The sequence below is a fragment of the Aplidium turbinatum genome, chromosome 18 (assembly GCF_918807975.1).
Source record: "Aplidium turbinatum chromosome 18, kaAplTurb1.1, whole genome shotgun sequence".
Classification (NCBI taxonomy): Eukaryota; Metazoa; Chordata; class Ascidiacea; order Aplousobranchia; family Polyclinidae; genus Aplidium; species Aplidium turbinatum.
Genome location: NC_137489.1, coordinates 4,004,229 through 4,026,798, shown reverse-complemented (window position 1 = coordinate 4,026,798; position 22,570 = coordinate 4,004,229). Strand labels below are relative to the sequence as shown.

General features: G+C 37.6%; 1 protein-coding gene across 1 annotated transcript; it reads right to left on the bottom strand.

Moving 5' to 3' along the window:
- Positions 1-8,394: 8,394 nt before the first annotated feature.
- Positions 8,395-22,051, bottom strand: LOC145787123 (GTP-binding protein 4-like). Its single transcript, XM_082598849.1, has 16 exons — positions 22,033-22,051; positions 20,761-20,838; positions 20,490-20,660; positions 19,407-19,510; positions 19,186-19,321; positions 18,623-18,724; positions 12,310-12,402; positions 11,873-12,064; positions 11,589-11,709; positions 11,004-11,149; positions 10,661-10,835; positions 10,382-10,548; positions 9,902-10,000; positions 9,435-9,542; positions 9,076-9,222; positions 8,395-8,656 (listed from the first exon to the last, which is right to left on the bottom strand). The coding sequence occupies exons 2-16, from the start codon at positions 20,806-20,808 to the stop codon at positions 8,504-8,506; spliced, it is 1,962 nt and encodes a 653-aa protein (XP_082454975.1). The 5' UTR covers positions 20,809-20,838; positions 22,033-22,051; the 3' UTR covers positions 8,395-8,503.
- Between the last annotated feature and the right edge of the window lie 519 nt (positions 22,052-22,570).

The window sequence follows — 22,570 nt, the reverse complement described above, 5'->3', positions numbered from 1 at the left end:
GAGAAACGTGTTGGTGCTTGAGTGTGCAAATTTCATCACAATTACTGTGGTAAACAGGGCCGCTGGGAGGATAATTAGGGCCCGGTCCCAATGAAATGCTCGACCGTAAATCAAGAGACTTCTAGGAAAAACGCAATATATCTAAAGAATACGCGGTGGTTTCTTCGTTCCTTTAGAAAGGTTACGGACCCCTAAAATCACCCCTAGTTCAAAAGCATCCCCTGTCAACCCTACTGCTGGTAAATTTCCATCTTTGGTGACGTGTCGCATTGCAAGGAAGTGAAAGACTTGGACTACTCAAGAAATTTGAAGCATTATCTTCACTCTTCATTATGTTTCTCAGAAACATAATTTCATAAGGGACCGTTCAAATATTACGTAACGCTATCGAGGGGAAGGGGGGTTTATGAAAAGCGTTACGTTAGCGTCACATCGGGGGGAGGGGGTTCAAGCAAAACGTTACGTAACGCTTACGAGTACGGTAGTTTATTTGTGCTGGCTGGTATTGTCGTTTGGATATTAAATTAAGCGGAAATCATATCCAACAGCACCAACAAAATCTTTGATCAAGTATCAACTACGGTACTGTAATTCCCGAAATTCCATACAGGTTCTAAGCGCTCAAAACCTCGCATTGCGAAGTTGCAAGGCAGCATTCTTACATCACAAAGCTTGCTTTGATGTGAGTGAACAACATTAGGGTTGCCAGATGGCCTTTTTAGGCCAAATTCCAAAAATCTGGCCTTTTTAAATTGCAGTTGACTTAAAAAAAATTGATGCAAATAAGGCCAGAAAATCTGGCCTTATTTGGCCCTTTTTATGGCTACAAATTTTGACCGGTTTAGAAAGTATTATTTTAAGTAAATTGCAAATAAAAGTATCACTTAAAGCAGTGGTTTTCAACCTTTTTGGTGGAACGGAACCCAATGAAACATTCCAAAAGCTCGAGGAACCCCTGTTCAATAATTTAATTACCTTCTGCAAAAGACATCATTTGATTAATAAAATTAAACTAAAATACTCATGTTCAGATTTATTTATGTACAATCATCATCATAATCCATCGTCGGTTTGTTCCCCACTAGTGGGGGTGGCCGATTGTTTCCGCGCAGCAATTGTTTTAATCCCTTTTCTCCATTTCACCCTGTCCCTTGCATCTTCCTCCTTCAGTCCGACTTTTTTAAATTCATCCTTCACTTGTTGTTTCCACGTTCTTCTTGGACGACCGCGTTTCCTCTTCCCATCCACCTTTAGATCTAGTGTCTTTCTAAGAAAACTTCCTTCCTCCCTCCTTATCACATGTCCATACCATCTTACTCCATTTGCCCTTGCCAGTTGGTCTATGGTCTCTCTCATCTCTAGCGTATCCAACAATTCTTCAGTCCTTTTTTCCCTTCTCGTTTTCACCCCACACATTGCTCTCACCATTGACCTTTCCGTTCTTCTCAGGATTGCCAGTTCACTCTCTCTCTCAATATCCATGGCTCGCTACCATATAGCATTGCAGGCCGCACACAGCTCCGATATACTTTCCCTTTCATCCCAACAATAAAAATACCAACTGTAAAAAACCTAATAGCCTACTGGCAAAACAAAATGATCTCTAACACGTTCACGGCAATTTGACCCACCGGTGTACAAACGAACTGTCTGAAAGAACTCCTTGAAGCGAAGAAAACATGTCGACAAAATTTGGCGGGAAAGCAGAAAGTTAAAGGTTATCGCCAGAGGTGGGCACCCGCTACTTTTAAAGTAGTGCGCTACCCGCTACTTGGGCCAAAGTAGCGCGTGCTACCGCCTTACAAAAGTAGCGCGCTACCCGCTACCGCTACTTGGGCCAAAGTAGCGCGCTGCCGCTCCTTCTTCCACTACTTTTGTCTAAAATGACACTAGGTAACACTCAAGTCCCTAGTGACGCAAAAATGACCTTGAAAACGAATGTTATCATTCGTTTACGCTGTCATTTTAACGTCGTTATAGAAAACACATTCTAAGGGAAATTTATTGTTACGCATCTTTCAAAAACACGAGCATTTCAAAATGAGAGTCACTAAGTCCTGCCCGCTTTCGCTTAAGCACATCTTTTCCAACAGAGAAAAGTCTCTCCACCGCAGCACTGGAAGGAATGGGGGTGTTGTATTTAATGAACAGATATGTTCATTAAATCGGTATTCATTAAACTCGGTATTCGCAGTGCCGGTCTTAGGGTATTTCGGGCCCTGTGCAGAATATACTTTGCGGGCCCCAATGACAATGATCCAATTCAGTAGCGTAGCTAGGTATTTTGAAAGGGGAAAGGGGGTGGTTTGACGGTCGGCAGACGAAGCCTGACGGTGTGTTTGACGAAGGCAACACCTAGCGGCGGAGGGTCTGGGGGACCTCCCCCAGACAATTTTGAAAAATTACTTTGAATTTGGGCATTCTGAGAGCATGTTTAACAAAAATTTGGGTATGAATAGTATGTAAAATGGTGCTGTCCGGGGGCATAGCAAAAGGATAAGATCATGTTTTCTTTGGCATTTTTCGGAAATAAAGCTATGTCTCTATGTTGAGTCTGGATGCAACCTATTTCGTCCCCTGAACAATTCGCACCCCGATTTCGTACCCTAACCCTGGTACGAAATAGGTTGAATCCTTAAACATTTCTAACGCTGACGTGATTGCATAGCACGAACAATTGTTGAGAGAATATAATTTCCAGCACATTCTAGGGCTCATCTAGAAAATGCTAATACTGTATCCCTTAGCTTCCATTTAAGCAGAAAAGCTTTAGATTTTTACGTTGCTTCAACGTTTGATGACATTGAATCAGCATAATAACGGTGAATTCCATGGGAGTAGCCTACCTACTTCTACACTAATCAGCGCAATTTAGTTCAAGTGTTACATCACAATGTCTGGCTTTGATCTCGGAGTCATATTGATGAGGCGAGGTTGGTTACAAAATTAAATTATACGAGTAGGCTAAATTGTGGTATTACAGTAAGAAAGAAAAGGCCCAGGAAAAATCTTATAAGTGAGAATGAATACGATGAACCTACAGTACTTGCTCTCCATCACGTTCGCTTACATGACACGCAAAAATAAACCTAAGGATAAAAGCCTAGTGAAACTTTGCACAGCAGAAAACAATAACGTTAGTGTAGACGTTTTCCGACTCCTGCCCAGAGCATTGTGACGCAAGATAAGCCACACGACCTCGTTTGATGGAGGTTAATCAGTTATGTTGTGTATTGGGCAGCTACAGGGCGCTTTGACTCTTCAATCGTCTAGTCTGATCGGTCTGATGAAGGCCAATCAGAGTGAGGAATTATCAACATAAAGTGATTAAGCATGACGATCGAAGTTAAATCTCGTGTGTCCGTCGTGAGACTTAATTTGTCCGCCGAGGATAGCTGCTCAGACTGGACACGTTTGTCCGCTGTCAACAAAATCGAATTTCGACCTATTTCGTACCCTGAAAAGATCGAGAGAAATTTTGAAATGTTTGCGGCAACTCCGATCAGCGATTTCGGCTAAAAGTTGTTTTTTTTCTCGATCTTTTCAGGGTACGAAATGTTCAGGGGATGAAATAGGTTGTTTTTCTATGTTTTCTTGTTGCTAATTCCTTCGTTGAATTCACTTGTTGAATTTTTCCATTAGTAATGACAAAATTACTGCATTTTCTGAGTAAATTGCGGGCCCTCTAATTTGCGGGCCCTGTGCGATCGCACGGTTCGCACACCCCAAAGACCGGCACTGGTATTCAAAAAGCTCAAGGACTTGCTCTTGTCCGAAAAAAAGGCGTCCACAATTGCTGTTTCCTTTTGCACTGACGTTTCACGGGATGGCGCAAACACTCCAAAAAATACATCCTCGGAGTCATGACTGGTGTTGGTGTCACTCTTCTCGGTATCAACCTGGCTTGATGTCTCCCGCAACAGTCGAATTAAGCTACATCTGTCTTGACTTCTTTTCGCAGTGCGTCAGCATCATCCGTGGAAACGTAGTGCAGAAATTGTAGCCACGACGTCTTGAAGGAGGGATAAAGACATGATGCCATAACGCATTTCATGTTGTTGATGCACTTGTTGAATTGTTTCTTCACCCCTTCAAGGATTTTCACTTCTTCACAGGTCACAAGATCAGTGATCTCGGTCTACTTCTTCCCGCAAATTGTGATGGTTGGAAGCAAGACTCCGTAATATGCCTTGGACTCGCCCTGAAGAATGTCTAAAGCCTGGCAGATAGGCTTCATTACACGGAGATATTCGCCGAAAAAGTTGACGTCAGCTAGAAAAGACCGAAACTTTGCAACCAAGCCGATTATATATTGTTTTTTGTTTATTGGCCGCTGCGAAAAATATGTACAATAAATCAAAACACAATGTACAGTAAAACTGTTGAAAAGTTTACAATAAAAAAAAAACGAGTAAAAAATGATGGTAGCATCACAGCAGCGGGAGGCTGCGAAGTGACCGTTCAAGGTCTTCAAGTCAAGCAGCCACCCTTAACGCATCAATGATAATTATAATTGAATAATTGAGACAAAGAGATAATAATACATAAATAACGGTGAAGCTGTCCAAGAAGATAAGAAATTAAAAAACTGATTAGTAGGTTAATTTAGCATTTGTTTAATATGAGTCAATAATTTTCTTTTTGTACATTCTTTTAAAAGTTGTGAATGAGGATTTGCGAGTTTCATCTGATATATTATTCCAAATTTTTGCGCCAGAGTATTTTATTGAGCGTTGTAGTTTTGTGGTTGTGTATCGATAATAATAGTAATCTAGGTTGGTCGAGTTTCGAGTAGAAAAGTTGTGAATTTGGTTACATTTTTTAAAGTAGTTTTGAAAAGTGTCGGGTAATAAATTAAAACTAAACTGATACATAAACTTAGCAATTTCAAAGTTGTACAGATCTTTTAACTTTAGGATATTTAGTTGTTTATAAAAGGGTGTGACATGGTCAGCCCATTTGCCTTTCACAACAGCTTTGACTGCCTTATTTTGCAAAACACCAAGCTTTCCAATATGTGTTTTGTATGACGACCTCCAAATTGTCAGTCCGTATATTAGGTAAGGATGCACAAGAGAATAGTAAAGCTGAAGCATAGCTTTGGTAGATAAACAATGTTTTAATTTAGAGAGTATGCCAACAGATTTGGAGAGTTTGGAAGATAGAGCATCAATATGAGGAAGAAAAGATAGATTTTTGTCAATTAAGATACCAAAGTATTTAGCAGTGTGAACATTTTTTAGTTGGGTATTGCCGTAAAATACTTCAACATTAGTTGATTTTTGGTTGGTCTTGGGTGCAATTATTAAAAATTTAGACTTAGAAGCATTTATCGTAAGTGAATTGGCTGTGATCCAACGTTTGATTCCTTTCAGTTCAAGATTAATTAAATTTTGAAGACTTAATAAATTATCTGCTTTAATAACAAGACAAGTGTCATCAGCAAATAATCTAGGAACAGAAGAAACACAGTTAGATATATCATTTATATAAAGTAAAAAGAGAAGCGGTCCTAATATGGACCCTTGAGGGACACCAAATTTTATTTCTTTTAATGTAGAATTTTCTTGACCAATAGACACAAATTGTTTACGATTTTTCAAGTAGGAAGTAAGTAAGGCATTGGCAACTCCTCGAATTCCATAATGATCAAGTTTATGCAAGAGTTTTTCATGATGAACTGTGTCAAAGGCTTTTTTAAGATCTAGTAAAACAAGTCCAGTCAATTCATTGTTCTGCATTTGCTCGTATGAGGAGGTAATAATGTCTTAAGCAGCATGACTTGTTGAATGGTTGGCACGAAAGCCATACTGAGTAGGCGTTAAGATCGAATGCTTATTTATAAACGACGTCAAACGTTTGAACATTAACTTTTCTAGAATCTTTGAAAAGCATGAGAGTAGAGAAATTGGTCTATAATTATTTGTTTCGAGTTTGCTTCCAGATTTATAAATTGGAATGAGTTTAGCAATTTTGAGAACATCTGGAAATATGCCATTCGAAAATGCGTGGTCGAAAAGGATGGATAGAGGGCAAGGCTATGATAGTCGAAGAGATTCGAAGGAAATAAGGCGAGATACCATCACTCCCTGCTGATTTATTTAACTTTAGCTGATGTATTTCTTCTATTATTTCGTACACGTCTGGTGGTTCAAGGAAAATAGAAGAGGAAACACGGTTGCTTAAAAAGTCTTTAAAATTATTTGTTTTATCAGTTTCGACTCGTTCTGCGAGGTGGCTTCCGATGTTGGCAAAAAAGAAATTAAAACTCTCAGCTATTATTTTTGGATCGCTTTCCAGTTTATCATCAACGCGAACACAATCAACATTTTGGGTTGTTTTCTTTTTATTGGGCAAAAGAGAATTTATAATACCGGTACTCCAGATTTTTTTTGGTTCATTACTATTAATGTTCAGTTGGTTTTGAAAATACTGCTTTTTTGCTATACTTTTAATCTTTGTTAGTTTATTTGAGTATTTTTTGTAAATGTATTTTCCTGTTTCGCCTCCTGTTAGAAAGTGAGTTTTGTACATTTTTTGTTTGTTTCGTATGGAAACAAGCAATCCTCGAGTCAGCCAGGGTTTACTTTTTAATTTAGTTTGTCTACGAGAGAGTTGTTTAAGTGGAGCATGTTTATCAATTACGCTAGTGATTATTTTCACAAAGCGAGCAAACTTCAAGTTTAAATTATCAGATGTCAATTCAGACAATACTGGTAGTAATTCAGACATATGATTACTAAGATCATTACAATGTAGCTCAAGGTTAAAGTGCCGTTTGTCTCTGACAAAGTAGGCATTTGAACGAGAGCAGTTCTTTAAACCAGAAATAATACAGAATATAGGATAATGGTCCGAGAGGTCACTAGTGATTATACCAGGCAGGATAGCGTTTGAAGTATCATTTGTTAAAATGTTATCAATAGTTGATGAAGAAGTATCAGTCACTCTGGTTGGTTCAACTATCAGAGGGTACACTCCATTGCTTTCTAGCATGTTTAAATATTCGGTCACACCAGGGAGATTGCAATTAGTGATGTTTATATTAAAGTCCCCAAGAAGATAGTACTTTTCATTCAGAGTGGTTAGGGAATTATTTAGATCTTGAACAAAAGAGGATAAATTAGTTCCTGGGTGTCTATAGAGTGTTTGTTTGTTTGTTTATCTTTATCCTGCATTGCGGGAAAGCGGACTTGAGCGCTATGCATCGGTGTACGCCTTCCGACATACACCTGACCCACGCTGCAGCCGACGGCAATGTCAGTTTCCGGTTGTCTACTCTACTTATGACTTAAATTTGGTAGGCTACTACCCATTACTCGAAATCGATCACTAGGTAGAGGCAATTATCGTTAAGTTTCTTGCCCAGAGAAACAACAGCAAGTGCGGGTGGCTGGAGTCGAACATGCAGGCTCTCGACTGCGAGCCCAACGCGCTAACCACTCGGCCACGGCTGCCGACGGCACCAACTATTAGTTTAGATTGAGTGGTCAAGTTTTTGATATAGCTGCTTGACCACACCAGTATTGCAAAAAAAAAACAAACATTTTTTTCAATTTAAATTAAAAAGTAGCGGGTAGCGGGAGTGCCACTGAAAAAAAGTAGCGCCTCTCCCGCTACTTTGAAAAAAAATAACGCCGCTACTCCAGCTAAAAAGTAGCACTGCTACCGCTACTTTTACCAAAAAAGTAGCGCGCTACTGCCCACCTCTGGTTATCGTACCACAAGAAAACAACAAAAATTCTGGATTGCAGCGAACGTGTTAAAGTGTAGAAAATTTATTAATAGTGGCAAACCTAATCAATATTTAAACAATATGCATATAATAGACTCTCGGATTTGAATGTAAACTTGCGGAACCCTGGTTGAAAACCACTGACTTAAAGCCTGAACCATATCCGTTTTAATTACTAAGTAGAGACATAGAGAGTAGAGAATGTGTTAGCTGTGGACATGGTGGTTCTATTGAGTTGAAGCGGGTGGGCTACTAAACGTTTTCAGTAGGTAGGCTACATAACGTTTTAATTCCAAAAAAAGAATATAGCTAAAATTTCATGTCTCAAACGTAAGCTTTAGGCGCACACAAACCAAGATATTTTATCAGCACGTGTTTCCACGTCATAATTTTGATATAAACTGGCAAAACGGGCTTTGTAATGAAAAAGCGTCACGTGGGGGAGGGTTGACAAAAACGTTACGTTGGCGTCACATGGGGGAGGGGGGGTCAAAAATTCGGAAAAACAGCGTTACGTAATATTTGAACGCTCCCTAAACAAACAATTTCGTCCCGAAACATTTCATTGCAATCGAAAGTCGTAGATTACTTGTGATGTAAAAGGGGCTTCTTTTCTGACTAGCGATTCGGTCACGTGACCGCCTGACCACATCACTTCATGCATCACCAAAAATTAGTTTATTCACAGGGTTGTCTATAACGCACAACAATGCAACGTGATATGGTGACGACGAGATGAAATGAGATGTCCTTTGCATCGCGCCAATATTATCGCCATTGCGTTTTGCCGATTCCTCGTTTTCCGGTGAAGAGGAACCGGGGCTTTTCCGTCGGAATATGTCTATCCGATTCTCCTTGTTTTCCGTGTCTGATCATCTTCCTTTGAGAAATCTTCGCCATCTTCTGAGCCTTCTTTTGCATCTGCAAGACAACCACAGCATAAACAAACAGCGTCAGACAAGCTTTTTCATGACATCATCCACAGAGGGGAGAGTGACAAGGGCTGTTTAAATATCACGCGACACTAATTATCGTACTTTATTTCACCATAACTCTTATAAGATATAGCCAATTATGACGTCTGTTGTAATCCAGACAGACAAATCAATCGATTTTTACATTGACTCAACGTCTGCAGACGACTGATCCCACCATGACTGCTCTATGATCCGGCACGAAGTGTATCAAACATTTCAAGTTCAATTTATTCCTACAACCTTGACAATTCTTTCGGAACATTACACTGAGCTGAAAATTCTCGATTATTAGTAGAACAACCAAGATCCATGTGAGCATTCTATCACATTGAGATACACAATGATTAAATCCATTCGACTTACTTGGACATCCCTTACTCCGCTTTCGTTGCGGTTTCTTGAAGGAGTTCTTGCTCTTGAACGAGACTGGCTAGTGTCCACATCCATCGAAGCGGAACGCTTGCGTTTTCCTAACAGAGTTCGAGTTTTGCTGCGTGACCTGAAGTGACCCTGCAAAAAGTATGATAAAATTAGTGATACCACGACCAACAGTCAAGATTATTCAAAGCAATTAGTTCAACAGTTAGCAAACCAGCTATTTTTACTAAATAAATTAATAGTTTACATATAGTAAGCTGCTGTGTTACTGTACCACAGTTCATAACCGATTTGCCTGTTAAAGCATCACCTAAAGTTTACTAAAATGATGTCATAGCAAATACCTCGCTAGAACCAGATATGTCCACTCCTAATTCTCCCATGTTCTTCGTCATATCCGACGCAGTCCTCTGTCGGTTGAGTACTCTTGCTGGTAGCCTCGGCTTCTTGACCTGCAAGACATTTGCTCATTGAATATCGCATCCATAAAAATTGGCTAAAACAAGAAATAAACTTCTATAAATATATGGATGAAAATAATTAGTATAAATAAGTCTTCACTCCTCAGAACAAAGTAGGTGAAAAGCAAAGGTAGAGCAAGAAAGCAACGCTTTTAAAACTTGCTTCAACAATACATACAAAATATCTTAAGTTTTCATCGTTTCAATCTTGTCAGAGGTTGTTTCGTATTTACAGGAATTTATTTCCGTTGGAATTGCGTCGTTTACACACCAGACAACCGTCGTCATTTATAGAGTATGCTAATTTTAAGTCTGATGCAAAAAAATGAGTGAAACCAGCAATTTTGAACCTTTCTTCTCAAGCGACTCTCTTGTATCCTCAGAGATTTCTTCTCACGAATCTGTGCTGCCAGCTTCCGGATTTCCTTCATTTCTTCGTCGTCAGATTCCTGCGCAAAATCGAAAAATTAAAATCCTCTGGCAGCCCTGCTCCTTGGGATGCTGATATCTACAGTTCGGGCACAGAATTTCTGTACCTTGTATGGGTAAAAGCGGCATCATTGGTTCACTTATTTACAAGATTGCAGTGTGGTTTAATTTAAAAAATAAACAATCAAAAAGAAATTTTCTCTCACGAGTTTTGTCAAAAGATGAGCATTTACAGACTAAAACTAACAAGCAACAATGGCACTGGAAACCTTACCGACTCTACGGATTTCTAAATAATTTTGCAGCTTAATGGCGCCACATAAAAGTTTGACTCCTTCAACCAGGACATTACTAGAGTCGTTAATCAAACTCATCTCCAATTTCAAAACGAACTTTCTTACCTCATCATCATCATACATTCCTGCTTCATCCCGAAGTCCTTCTTCCTCTTCCAACTCAGCTAGTTTCTTGAAGATGTCTGGATCAATATAGTCCGCAATATTGTGTCCTTCTATAATCTCAGGAAGAACATCATCTTTTTCTTCCGGGTTCTTCAGATCCCACCATTCTGAAAGAAAAGTGAGAGTTTGGAGAATGAGAATTTTAGCGAAAACTAACAATACATTCCAAGCCATTGGTTGCATTTTTTTTTATAAAATCCTGAATAATTTTTCACAAACTTTGAAGATTGAGAATATATTCGTCATCCATCTCTATCTCGAGTTCGCGCTCCGTCTTCTTTCGATCGTCGGTATCCATAACAACCGTGCCGTCTTCTGCAATGTCTGGATCGCCTCCCGTTGCCATGGCAGCACGCTTTTTCAGCACAGATTGTGGAATGCAAGGAGGACGAGGCTGAAAGACACAATTATTGTAAACAGGCAGCGAAACTGGTTGGCACGAGCAACACTTTTGCTGACATTAACAGACGTTGAATCAACGCAGAAAAGACTGATACGCTTAGTAAGCAAGGGAAACCTAATAGAAGAAATATTTCAAAACTCTCATAAGCATAAAATTCACCTTTTCATCTCTCTGCACGGGCGTAGCCACACGCAATCGATTCATGACGCTGCTGACCTTCTTCCCGCGCATTTTCGCGTCGACGCGATCAAGCAGTAACTTGTCGCATGCGGCCTGCCTCAGTTCCATCAAGCCATCGCCGCTCACTGTGAATGGAAAGTTAATAAAGTAGTGTCGACGTCATAAACGTAAGATCGGGATACTACGACCCCAAACAGCAAAATCCGTTATTTTTTTATTGATTGAACGTCTGTTGATGTCAGCAAAAAAGGTTGATTAGTTGAATACTCGTACGCGGCCCAAACCCAACTAACCCTAACCCAATTTTGCCGCTTGTCTGCAGACGTTAAATCAATGTAAAAATGACGGGTTTTGCTGTCTGGGCCCAAACGACTGGGGGAAGCCCCACTAAAGGAATAAATTTCTTAGCAGTAAATGGCCAGCGAGGATGAGTATCATAGATTTATTCTCTTTTCACCGTTTGTAATATCAAAAGAGGCATAAAAAGCTGTGGTAAATTCGTGGCATTATGATGGATTGATGTTGTGCACAAGTAAATGAAACAATTTACAAATTCGAACACACCTGTACTCGTCCAATGCACTGGAATGCCTTCTTTTTCGAGATCATCAAAAATCTCCTTCTTTTCATCAGATAGCTCTTCTTTACTCACAATATCTGTTTTGTTGGCCATCACAAACAACGGCTGGAATAGCAAATTGAAAGTCATACTTGTTAAAAAAAGGTTTGCTTTCCACAAAGCCATTGCAATAATACAAGCTCATTCAGAAATTGACAAAATTATTATGAAAAAAAATCGACACAAATAAGCTGTCAAAGATTTTAATAAATAATGACACGCCTCTTACCTTATTTGCAAATAAAGGCTTGATGTTGTTAAATAAATTTATTTGTGACTCCAAGGACTCTCCGCATTGTTCTGATACATCCATGACGTAAACCACAGCGGCACGAAGATGAGCCAAAGCTGTTATTGAAAGCATTTCAATTGTATTTCGATCCTCTAAAGGCTGGTCCAATATTCCGGGAGTATCAATGACCTGGAAAAAAACAAAAAGGATCATCAAAATTAAGTTAAATCACTACAGTACAAAGTACAGCAACGACTGTGACATCATTGGATTATTTTAAAGCGCACTAAAAAAGATTGGACAACAAATCAAAAATGGTCAGGCTTGCGGAAGCAACTGCTACTTATACAGTGTTTGTTGATAATCAAGTTTCCTTTGTGCCAATTTACACATTATACACATATCATGTTAATCAACGCAAACAAACCTCTTACCTGCCATCTGAGATACCTATAGTCCATGTGGCCAACAAACAGAGACTTGGTGGTAAAAGCATAAGGTTGGACCTCAACTTCTGCACGAGTTATCTGAAAAAGTTAGTACAAGTTATTAGTATAAGTCATAAAATCAAATATAGTTATTACTATCTGAATCCTTAACGGCCTGTTTCACCTTTAACGGATCATCAGAAGGTCTTATTCAAATAGAATCTAATAATCAAATAATCTAATAAATAAATAATCTAATAATCAAATAGTATAAGTCATATATCCTTAAAGTCTTATGGTATATATGTAATGTACAGTAGGGTGGCCCCTTTTGAGGCAATTTTTTCATTTCAACTTGCCTGGGTGATAAATTTTTGCCTTAGCCCAAAATATTAATAAATCCAAAAATTTTTTGAAATCTGACCCCGTTTAGACCCTGCCCCAACAGCACTTTTAAATCCAGCCCCCTAAATCACGTTTTTAATGATAAAATTAGTACTATTAGAGCTAGGTATATGTTGTTGGTATTCATTTTTATTGCTTTTCGGAAAGGAAGACACTTGCATGCCTTAATTCAAGATTTGAACAACTTTTTATAAACTCGTTTTATAGTATATATCAATGTAAATGCTTCTTAAATTGACCAATGAAGTGATATGATTTTTTTTCTGAGAGTTAGGCAAAAGACAAAGTGATAAAAGCACTATATACTAATTTATTAACCAAGAAATAACAGCACATCGCATTTAACACAATAGAATGTCGGCAGCAGTGGCCGAGTGGTTAGCGCGTTGGGCTCGCAGTTGAGAGCCTGCATGTTCGACTCCAGCCACCCGCACTGCTGTTGTTTCTCTGGGTCAGGGGAGCTGGGCTGGGCTGGAAACTTTACGATAATTGCCTCTACCCAGTGATCGATTTCGAGTAATGGGTAGTACCAAATTTAAGTCATAAGCAGAGTAGACAACCGGAAACAGACATTGCCGTCAGCTGCAGCGTGGGTCAGGTGTACTGTATGTCGGAAGGCGTACACCGATGCATAGCACTCAAGTCCGCTTTCCCGCAATGCAGGATAAAGATAAACAAACAAACAAAACAAAAAATCTATGTTTGCTTGGATTTTCTGGTGACACGATACTTTTTCCCCATCCATGGCTTTTTTCGTCCTTTTATGGTGCACAAAGCTTCATCAATTTGTCGTTTTTGCCTGGCTATCCACCCAGTTGCTGTTGTTGTCAGTTTAACTCCATGTTCTACAGATTGAGTGTGACCTGGATAATTCAGGTGAAGAAGATGTTCCACAAATTGCTTAATGTTAATGCATGATTTGGCCAGGAGAGGTTCATTCAAGGGAAGAATTCCTTGTTTGTTTAAGAGGTAAGATATTGTGGAGCACTCACTGCCATATTTGGTTATCATTTTTGTATAAGATGTTGCCTCAAAATTTAATTTGGGAAGGTGAAACTCTCTCACTGAAGAATTTTACGATTGACTTTCATCATTGGTGGTGCGCCAAATCTTTGAGATTAGTTTAACTGCATTAGCACTGATGGTTTTGGTATCATCGCCCAGCATTGCGAAAAGCACATTTTCGGGATGAGCAAAATAGCAATTTTGTTGAACACTCTGTTGAATGACTAGGAGCACTCCATTGCCATTGAATAGATTCTTTTGCAATGCATTTCTTGAAAAAGATTCTTCGACTCATCCATGATAGTACTTTTATATTTAGCTTGAATGTGACTTTTCCAATAAACGCCAACAATATATTTTGCAAGAAAGCTGATTTTTTTTGTAACGTGCATTTGGTATCCATGGATATGTAAACTATTAGAACTTGTGATCCTAAACTCAGCCAGCGAGAATGACACAGTGGACCAATTTTGTTATAAACAAATTCAGAGCTTTCATGATCATCTCCGGAGTTAACAGCTAATAATAAAATTGGTCCATTGTGTCATTCTCGCTGACTGAGTTTGGAATTAACAAGTTCTAAGGGTTTACATATCCATGGATACTAAATGCACCTTACAAAAAAAAAATCCCGAAAATGTGCTTTTGGCAATGCCGGATGATGGTAGCAAAACCATCAGTGCTTATGCAGTCAAACTAATCTCTAAAATTAGGTGCACGACCAATGATGAAAGTCAATCATAAAATTCTTCAGTGCGAGAGTTTCACCTTCCTAAATTAAATTTTGAGGTAACATTTTATACAGAAATGAGAACCATAATACGGCAGTGGGTGCTCCACAATATCCAACCTCTCAAACAAAAAAGGAATTCTTCCCTTGAATGAACCTCCCTTGTCGGCTGCATAGCTGAGTGGTGCGAGCCCTGGAATGGCAATCGAAGGGTGCCGGTTTGACACCGCTCAAGAGCATGCGGCTGTGTCACTGGCAGGACACTTAAAGGCATGCCTGAAGGTGGACACGAAGATTGGCTTCCTTGCCTTTCCGTCCACTTTATCTAAATCTTCAACCACCGGGTGGAAGCCTGATACGACAAAAAAACAAACCTCCCCTGACCAAATCATGCATTAACATTAAGCAATTTGTGGAACATCTTCTTCATCTGAATTATCCAGGTCACACTCAATCTGTAGAACATGGAGTTAAACTGACAACTGCAGCATCTGGGAGGATAGCCAGGCAAAAACGACAAATTGGTGAAGCTTTGCACCATAAAAGGAAGAAAAAAGCCATGGATGGGGAAAAAGTATCGTGTCACCAGAAAATCCAAGCAAACATAGATTCTATTGTGTGAAATGCGATGTGCTGTTACTTCTTGGTTAATAAATTAGTAGTGCTTTTATCACTTTGTCTTTTGCCTAACTCTCAGAAAGATATCATAACACTTCATTGGTCAATTCAAGAAGCATTTACATTGATACTATAAAATGAATTTATAAAAAGTTGTTCAAATCTCGAATTAAGGCATACAAGTGTCTTCCTTTCTGAAAAGCAATAAAAATGAATACCAACAACATATACCTAGCTCAAATAGCACTAATTTTATCATTGAAAACGTGATTTAGGGGGCTGGATTTAAAAATGCTGTTGGGGCAGGGTCTAAACGGGGTCAGATTTCAAAAAAATTTTGGATTGATTAATATTTTGGGCTAAGGCAAAAATTTATCACCCAGGCAAGTTGAAATGAAAAAATTGCCTCAAAAGGGGCCACCCTAATGTACAGCATGGAATGTGTTTTTGCTGGGCAAAGTTTATAAATGTTTGCATAAAATAAATGGCATGTTAATGAAAAATCGGTTGCATCATATTTCAGTCAATAATATAAATTTGTTGGTGGATAGTAGATAGGTATCAGGTGATTCGGTGCTATGTTTTTGGTATATTTGTGGCAAATATAAGTTATGGCAAATTCAGTAACACATATTACTAGGGGGGTATGTTAAAAGACGAATTTTGAGTACAAACTCTGAGTACCCCCCAAAATTATGCCACTGGGAGTAAAAAAATATATTATGAAAAAAATTTTGGATTGCCCCTCCGGGAACTCCCCGCTACCGGGGGGTTTTATGAGCGATTGCCAAAATACATGGGATTTGATACCTAAAATTTGAACCGGTTATCATAGAAGGCTGGGACCAGTCTCAAAAGTTTCGTTTTAAAAAGTTAAGATAGGAATGTAACAGTTTCAGAAGTGTCAGGTGTATGGACAGGCCCATTTTGGCCCAAAACGGCCTATTTGGCCTATCACGATTATATGAAATTCAAAATTTTACCTTAATAAATTTGAAACCGGGGTAATTTTTTGTTTAAAACGTTATGATTCGAATTAGTACTTTCAAATGAATCATATGCATGTCTAGTTGTAGAAAATTGATTGATGATATGACATCATTACGTTTAAAATCAGAGACGTTTTGGATCATTATAAAGCATTTTCAATTTTCTTGCCCATGTTTGCTCTTTTGGAATATAAATATAGTATGTATGTGTCAGTTAGACAGTTACCAATGCGACATATTATATATATTCAGTATTATATACTGATATACTGATAAAATAATAAGAACAGGATGCTATGTAATATTAAATGATAGTTTGTTTGTTTGTGCATTTGCAGTTTGTGTATTATTTCCTTATTTTGTTTTGGATATGGACAGCTTTGTCTGACGCAAATAAGTAATAATAATAGTTATGTTTCAAAGGTCCAATGTTATGGAAGTATTGTGTAGTTCCAGATATCAAATTAGTGTTTTTTATCTTTTCATTAAGAGCTTCATTCAATAGTTGAACTGTTTCATTTGAAACACAGCATTTGATTCGGGCAGATCTGACATATGACACAGTAACAAGAAATTCAGAATGTTATGGGAAATCCATATTTCTCCATCTCTACTGTTGCCAACCTTCTTGAAGTATGTAAGTAGTAAGGCATCATCATTCACAACTTCAACAATGTTAGCAAAGTACCAGTGTTATTAGCTTCCTTCAATCCAGATGGCAGCTATGAACTCACCAACTTGATAGGCTGGTGCAGTGGTGCTGCAAAATCAGATTCCTGGTCGTTGATGTGGAGCTTGAATTTGCCTCTGAGAGCAAATGCATAGCAGAAAGCAAACTTTGGAGGTCTGACATTGTTATAGTTGCACATAAACGTGAATTATCTAACTAGCTGATAAGGTTGTTGGCATAGTCTTCAAATCTGGAATTTTTATAGTCTTGTTTCAGTCGGAATGTTGAAGCACTTGATTTTAGGGAGAGGCATGTCTTTTTTGCATAGCGAACTTCAGTGCAAAGTCTTTTGTTCTTTATGTGATCTGTTACAGCATCACTTTGAAGGTAGCACTCACTTCTTCAGAAGTGGTAAAGGCCCTGGTGGATTTTGCGCTTTCAGGAAATCTAAATCAGCAAGTTTAATTTGCTTTGCTCTGATATTAAGAGCTTCTTTTTTAGAGTAACCTTTTTCTTCATAAGCTTTCATCTTTTCATTCCATTGCAGTCTAATTTCTTTGAGCTGTCTTATTTCTGTACTGGTTTTTCCCATTTCTTTTTGTCAATCTTCTGAATATTTTCAAGTAAATCCGTGCTTTTATTGAGAACTACGCTTCTGGAGACTGTATCAAGATTTCTTTTACCATAAATATTTATCTTGTAGTTCGCTAATCCGACACTATGTTCTTCACCCAGGTTGTGGACTCGCAGACTATCCAGTTTCTGTAGGACATCATCACTTGCCGATGCAATTTTCAACAGCGATCCTGTGTCCTCATTTGCAACAGGACCAAAACCAAACAGAGACCCTTTTTGAGTTGCCAAGCCTTTTGCAAAAGATTGAAGGAATAGAGCAAGCAAGCTCTTAACTTCGTTACAGTGTTCTTGCAAGCAAACATCAATCGAGCTGAGAATTGTTGGTTTAGGCAATGTCGATTTGAACATATCAATTGACGAAAAAGAAGTAACACACTCTGATGTTTGCAGGAAATGATGTGCCTGAAGCATAGTCAAGTCGGGCATATATGACTCATGAAAAAATATTACAACCCTATCATAGCTTATTAATCAAAATTTTTAGGCCCATTGCCAACTCATTAAGGCCAATTATTGCCAAATTTTCGATTTTGTACCATCGCAGTAGGCTAAATGGGTCATTTTGGGCCAAACTGGGCTTGTATGGGCCAAACTATACACCTGACATTTCTGAAACTGTTACATTCTTATCTTAACTTTTCAAGATGAAACTTTTGAGACTGGTCCAAGCTTTCTATGACCACCGGTTCAAAAGTTAGGTGTCAAATCCCATGCATTTTGGAAATCGCTCGTTAGACCCCCCGGTAGCGGGGAGTTCCAGGAGGGGCAACCCAAAAATTTTTTCATAATATATTTTTTTACACCCAGTGGCACAATTTTGGGGGGTACTAATATTTTTTTAATTTTAACATACCCCCCTAATATTACATAAGATTGGTCAACAAACTTTTAGTTTATTTTTTCACCCTTTTAACAAGAAATTGAGAAAACATTTTTTACAACGCACATTGAATTTTATACGTTGGAAAATAAAATTCTAAGCACAGAAAAAAAGTGTTTCCAATCAAATAAAAGAAAAATTAACTTCATTGAAATTCAAAAATTTGCAAAAAAATTATCTCACCCTTAAGAGAGTTGTCAAAAAAATACTATTTGAAGATAAATCAAGTAACACATGTATTGCACTGTGTTTCATTTTAGAAGTGCTTTCTGCACTGATTCTGAATCTGCTTTATTTTTCTCTAGCACATCACATTCTTAAGGTATCATCAAATTTGCGTTCATAAAAAAGCAATAAAAACAATACACCTGCAACAGTAAACATACCTTATTTATGAAACTTGATTTGCCTACATTGGGAAATCCACTAATTAAAAGGGTGCGAGTGTTTGGATCAATGCTGGGTAACCTTGATATGTGCTGACGAACCTGTAAACATAAATAATACAAAATTAACTATTATCGTATTTCAGTCACAAGTAGGTCTTGACCTTTGCATTTTGTCACTTGTACTTTTTTCTAGACTGTTATCATGTTCTTGGTTTTGCTATGATGGTCAGAAATAAAAAGCAGACTAAACTGATGCATATTGCAACACTGCTTAAAAACAATGCAATTTTTAATTTTGAAGAACCAAAGCCAATAGTTTGAACGTCAATCTGATATTATGATATTTTAAGTTAAAAGTGTTTTGTTTTCAAAAATTGTCGAAAGAAAAAATAAGCAGCTCAGACACTACAAGTGAACTTTATTCCAAAAATCACATAATAATTATTATATATATATACATTTCAACTTCAAACTTTCTTGCACATGATCAACAAGGATACACACAAGGATAAACAAAAAACACAAAAGCGTTGGAAAAAACAGAACATGTTTGAAATCACCTCTTCTAAATATTCCAGCGTCTGCTTTTGTCTCTTCATGATAGTGCACATTCTTCCAAGAGCAGCTTTTTTCAGCATTTTGCAGCGGTATAAAGAATCTCCATATTTCATAAGACGAGTATAATCACGACCAACACTGCATGATGATAAATAAATTTGACAATAACAACCTTTTTATGTCACACTAGCGTATTGGTAATGAAAATAAAAAAGATACCCACTTGTCAATAAGATGCTTAGCAGTATTTATTTGGCCCAATGCAAGCTTGTAATGATCTTTGTCATACAATATGTTCATGAGATCTGCATAAAATGGATGTACATCCTAGAAAAAAGACAATCTTGATTAACTTCTTGGCACAACTGCATACAATTATCACTGGATATCCTGCCACATAGATAAATTGTTAACAAACTTCACTATATGCACTATGCAGGCCTGTAAGCTTCCGGCAGCCACTGCCGCCGAAAAGCCCTTAAATGGCCCCCAAAACTACAGTGTAGTAAAGCATTAAGCAATGTATGGCCGCCAGCTTCTACAAGCCAACATTTCTCAACTCCATCTGTATTTGAAACTTTTTTTCCACTCGTGCTGTATACATTAGCAATAAAACAAACCATAAGCAAAACCAAAACCCTCAAATTGGACATTGATAAAATCGTGTTTTTTTTAGATGAGTATTACCTATTCTTAATTTTTACAGCTACCAAACTTGCCTGTTAACTGCAAGTTAAGAAGAAAATTTTATTCAGTGATTACGGAATAAACAGTTGTGCGGCAAAAATTGTATGCAAGTTCAATCGGATAATGTGGTCAAAAACTTACCCAGAGAATTTCTCAAATCCCAACAAAATAAAAAAACTCTTAACTTTATTACTCAAACATAAAATAACAGAAAAGATATAAAAAATAAGGTTGTGCTCTAACTAGACATTTGCCTCAAAAAAGCAGTAACATCGATTGAGTCGCTCGCTTGGAATTTGGATCGAATCTTTAAAAAAAACTCTTTTGAACGAAGTCGAACTTATAGCATTTGAAATTTTAAGCCCAAAGTAGGAAAAAACTCTCAGTTTAAAGTGAATTAAACAGTGTTTTATCGCTGTTCTTCTCTCGTTTTTTGTTTTAAAGTGGTGAAGAAAAAGTATATATATGTGATGCTCGACTAAACAGGTGAATGTTGTCGTATATTCACAATATATGACAAAAATAGCCACTGTGTTTTTATGCTTGGAAAATAAAGAAAAACAAATTAGCTGAATTATAAACTAAAACAAACTGCATGCAGCAAAGTTACGAATCTTACTTCTAACTTTGGAAATTCTGTCAAAATGGTTGATAACCGATCATGGTAATTCTGCTGTGTGTATTTCACTTTTCGTACATAAAATGACCGAATTCGGCTGATATGATAACTTTTGTGGATAACTGTTGGTGTCTTTCTTTGTGTCTTTGATAATGTAATATCAATGAAATCCTGAAATAATGCAAAACAAGGGTGATAATAATTCAAAAAAAAATTAAAATCAATTGATTGACTAGCCTAAATTGTATATACAAAACTCAGTCAAGCTCACCTTAGATGTAGGAACAACTGTGATTTTCTTGAAGTTATACAGTGACATATTGCACTGTGGTATTGATTCTATTTTAACCTGAAAAACAAAAGCAATATTTACAGTTTGTTCAGGCTTAGGCCTATATTCTTGACCAAACTCTACTATCCTATCTCTAGTTGGCACAACTCTACTATTCTTCTAAATTTTTGAGGCTATGCTTCCTACAACCACGTACTGTACCTACTACCATACCTACCTTACCACTAACTCATCTTAGATATATGCTAACGATCAAAATAAAATGATTGATTGAATCTTTATCCTCAGACTGGGAAAGCTTCTTGCAGAACTTAATCTTGGCAAATTCGGATACTTGTAGAGGCTTTGAATTACTGATGCAGGCCCGGTCACCGAGATTGACAGAGTGAAGTTTCGATTGTTGCCGGCAACTATTCAATCCATTGGATGCCGCTGATTGGAGAGCAGTCCTTAACATGCGTTGCTCATGCGCACACCCCGAAAGTCGAACCAGCGCAGATTGATCTTGAAGCTTCTTCGTTCCAGAAGTCACGCGCTAACTAACTGAGCTATCGCGGCGGATAATTCAACTCCGTTATTGCTTTCCTCTATGCTCAACGTGATGAAATCCAATCTACCAGGTAAAAGATACTACGTAGGATACTAGATGTCTGTCCAGTGGCATACACAAGGATAGGGCCACGCCTCTTTCTTTTTTTTAAAGTTATAAAGTTTGTTTTAAAAATTTAACAGTGGAGTTGAGCAATGGGCATTTAATATGTTTTGACCGTCAAACTAAATAACAATGTTTTTGTAGACTAAGCGATTACGGTACTAAACCAATAAGGCTCTTCCTGCATATGCCACTATCTCTATCGATTGTTCATTAACCACACCAACTCTTCACCTGTCTCAGTTATGTCGCATTGACAAGTGGCAACAAAAATATTTTGTAAATGCAAACTAAAAATGCAAGAATGGTGGATGTCTTTAAATTGTGTAACCCCACAAACTATGCTAAAAAAGCAGATAGCCTATACATTAGAAAAAAAACTATTGTCATAACAATTGACTTGACCGCATGGTCGTCAAGTTGCTACCCTGTCAATATGGGAACTTGTGCAGTGTAAGCTTCACCAAGTTATCATTTGTACAAGATTAATAGAGCCTTTAGCTATTCTATGCAGACTAAGAAAACCTCATAGCTGTCAATTGACAATGTGCAAGCCTTCCTTAGGGTAATTGCCTAATTACCATTTGTAAAAGCCTAACCTTGTGATATATGTGTAGTTTGCGGGGTTTGGGCAATTTAAAGACGCACAGAAAGGTAGTTCCCTCCTAAGCCACAGCCATACCAATACCTAATGACTTTAATGAATGGGTTTTTGCGAATTGCGATCACACGTTGACAAGTACAGCAATTTTTAAATTCACACTTATTCATGCTTTAAATAAATTAAACTGACAATTTACGTTATTCTGTTGATGTTTTTTGTATACATTAGTATTTGAGATCGATTTACTGTTCAAATACTTCGTGAAGTAAAAAAAATACATCAATGCCACTGAAACAAAATAGTTGCAATTTGCGGATGAAGCCATTTTTTTCTGCTTTTTTCAAATTTTTCTAATCGATGTGAAATCAATTTGTTCCAAACCACATGGAAAAATCAATCCTTGAATTATACTTAAAATTATTATTTAATGAAGAATTTTTTTGCGTTACTGCGATTTTTTTCAGTAAAACGTTTGATGCACTGAACTATTATGATAATTTTTTGATCGAATGAATAGCTATTAATTGTATTTT

What these genes read in the sequence shown, in the direction of transcription:
- LOC145787123 (XM_082598849.1), bottom strand. Translation starts at nt 20,808, where the DNA reads ATGTCACTGTATAACTTCAAGAAAATCACAGTTGTTCCTACATCTAAG. An exon ending in CAGTTGTTCCTACATCTAAG is followed by an intron (nt 20,661 to 20,760) that starts GTGAGCTTGACT and finishes GCATTATTTCAG; the next exon opens with GATTTCATTGATATTACATT. An exon ending in AGCCTTTATTTGCAAATAAG is followed by an intron (nt 11,710 to 11,872) that starts GTAAGAGGCGTG and finishes TTGCTATTCCAG; the next exon opens with CCGTTGTTTGTGATGGCCAA.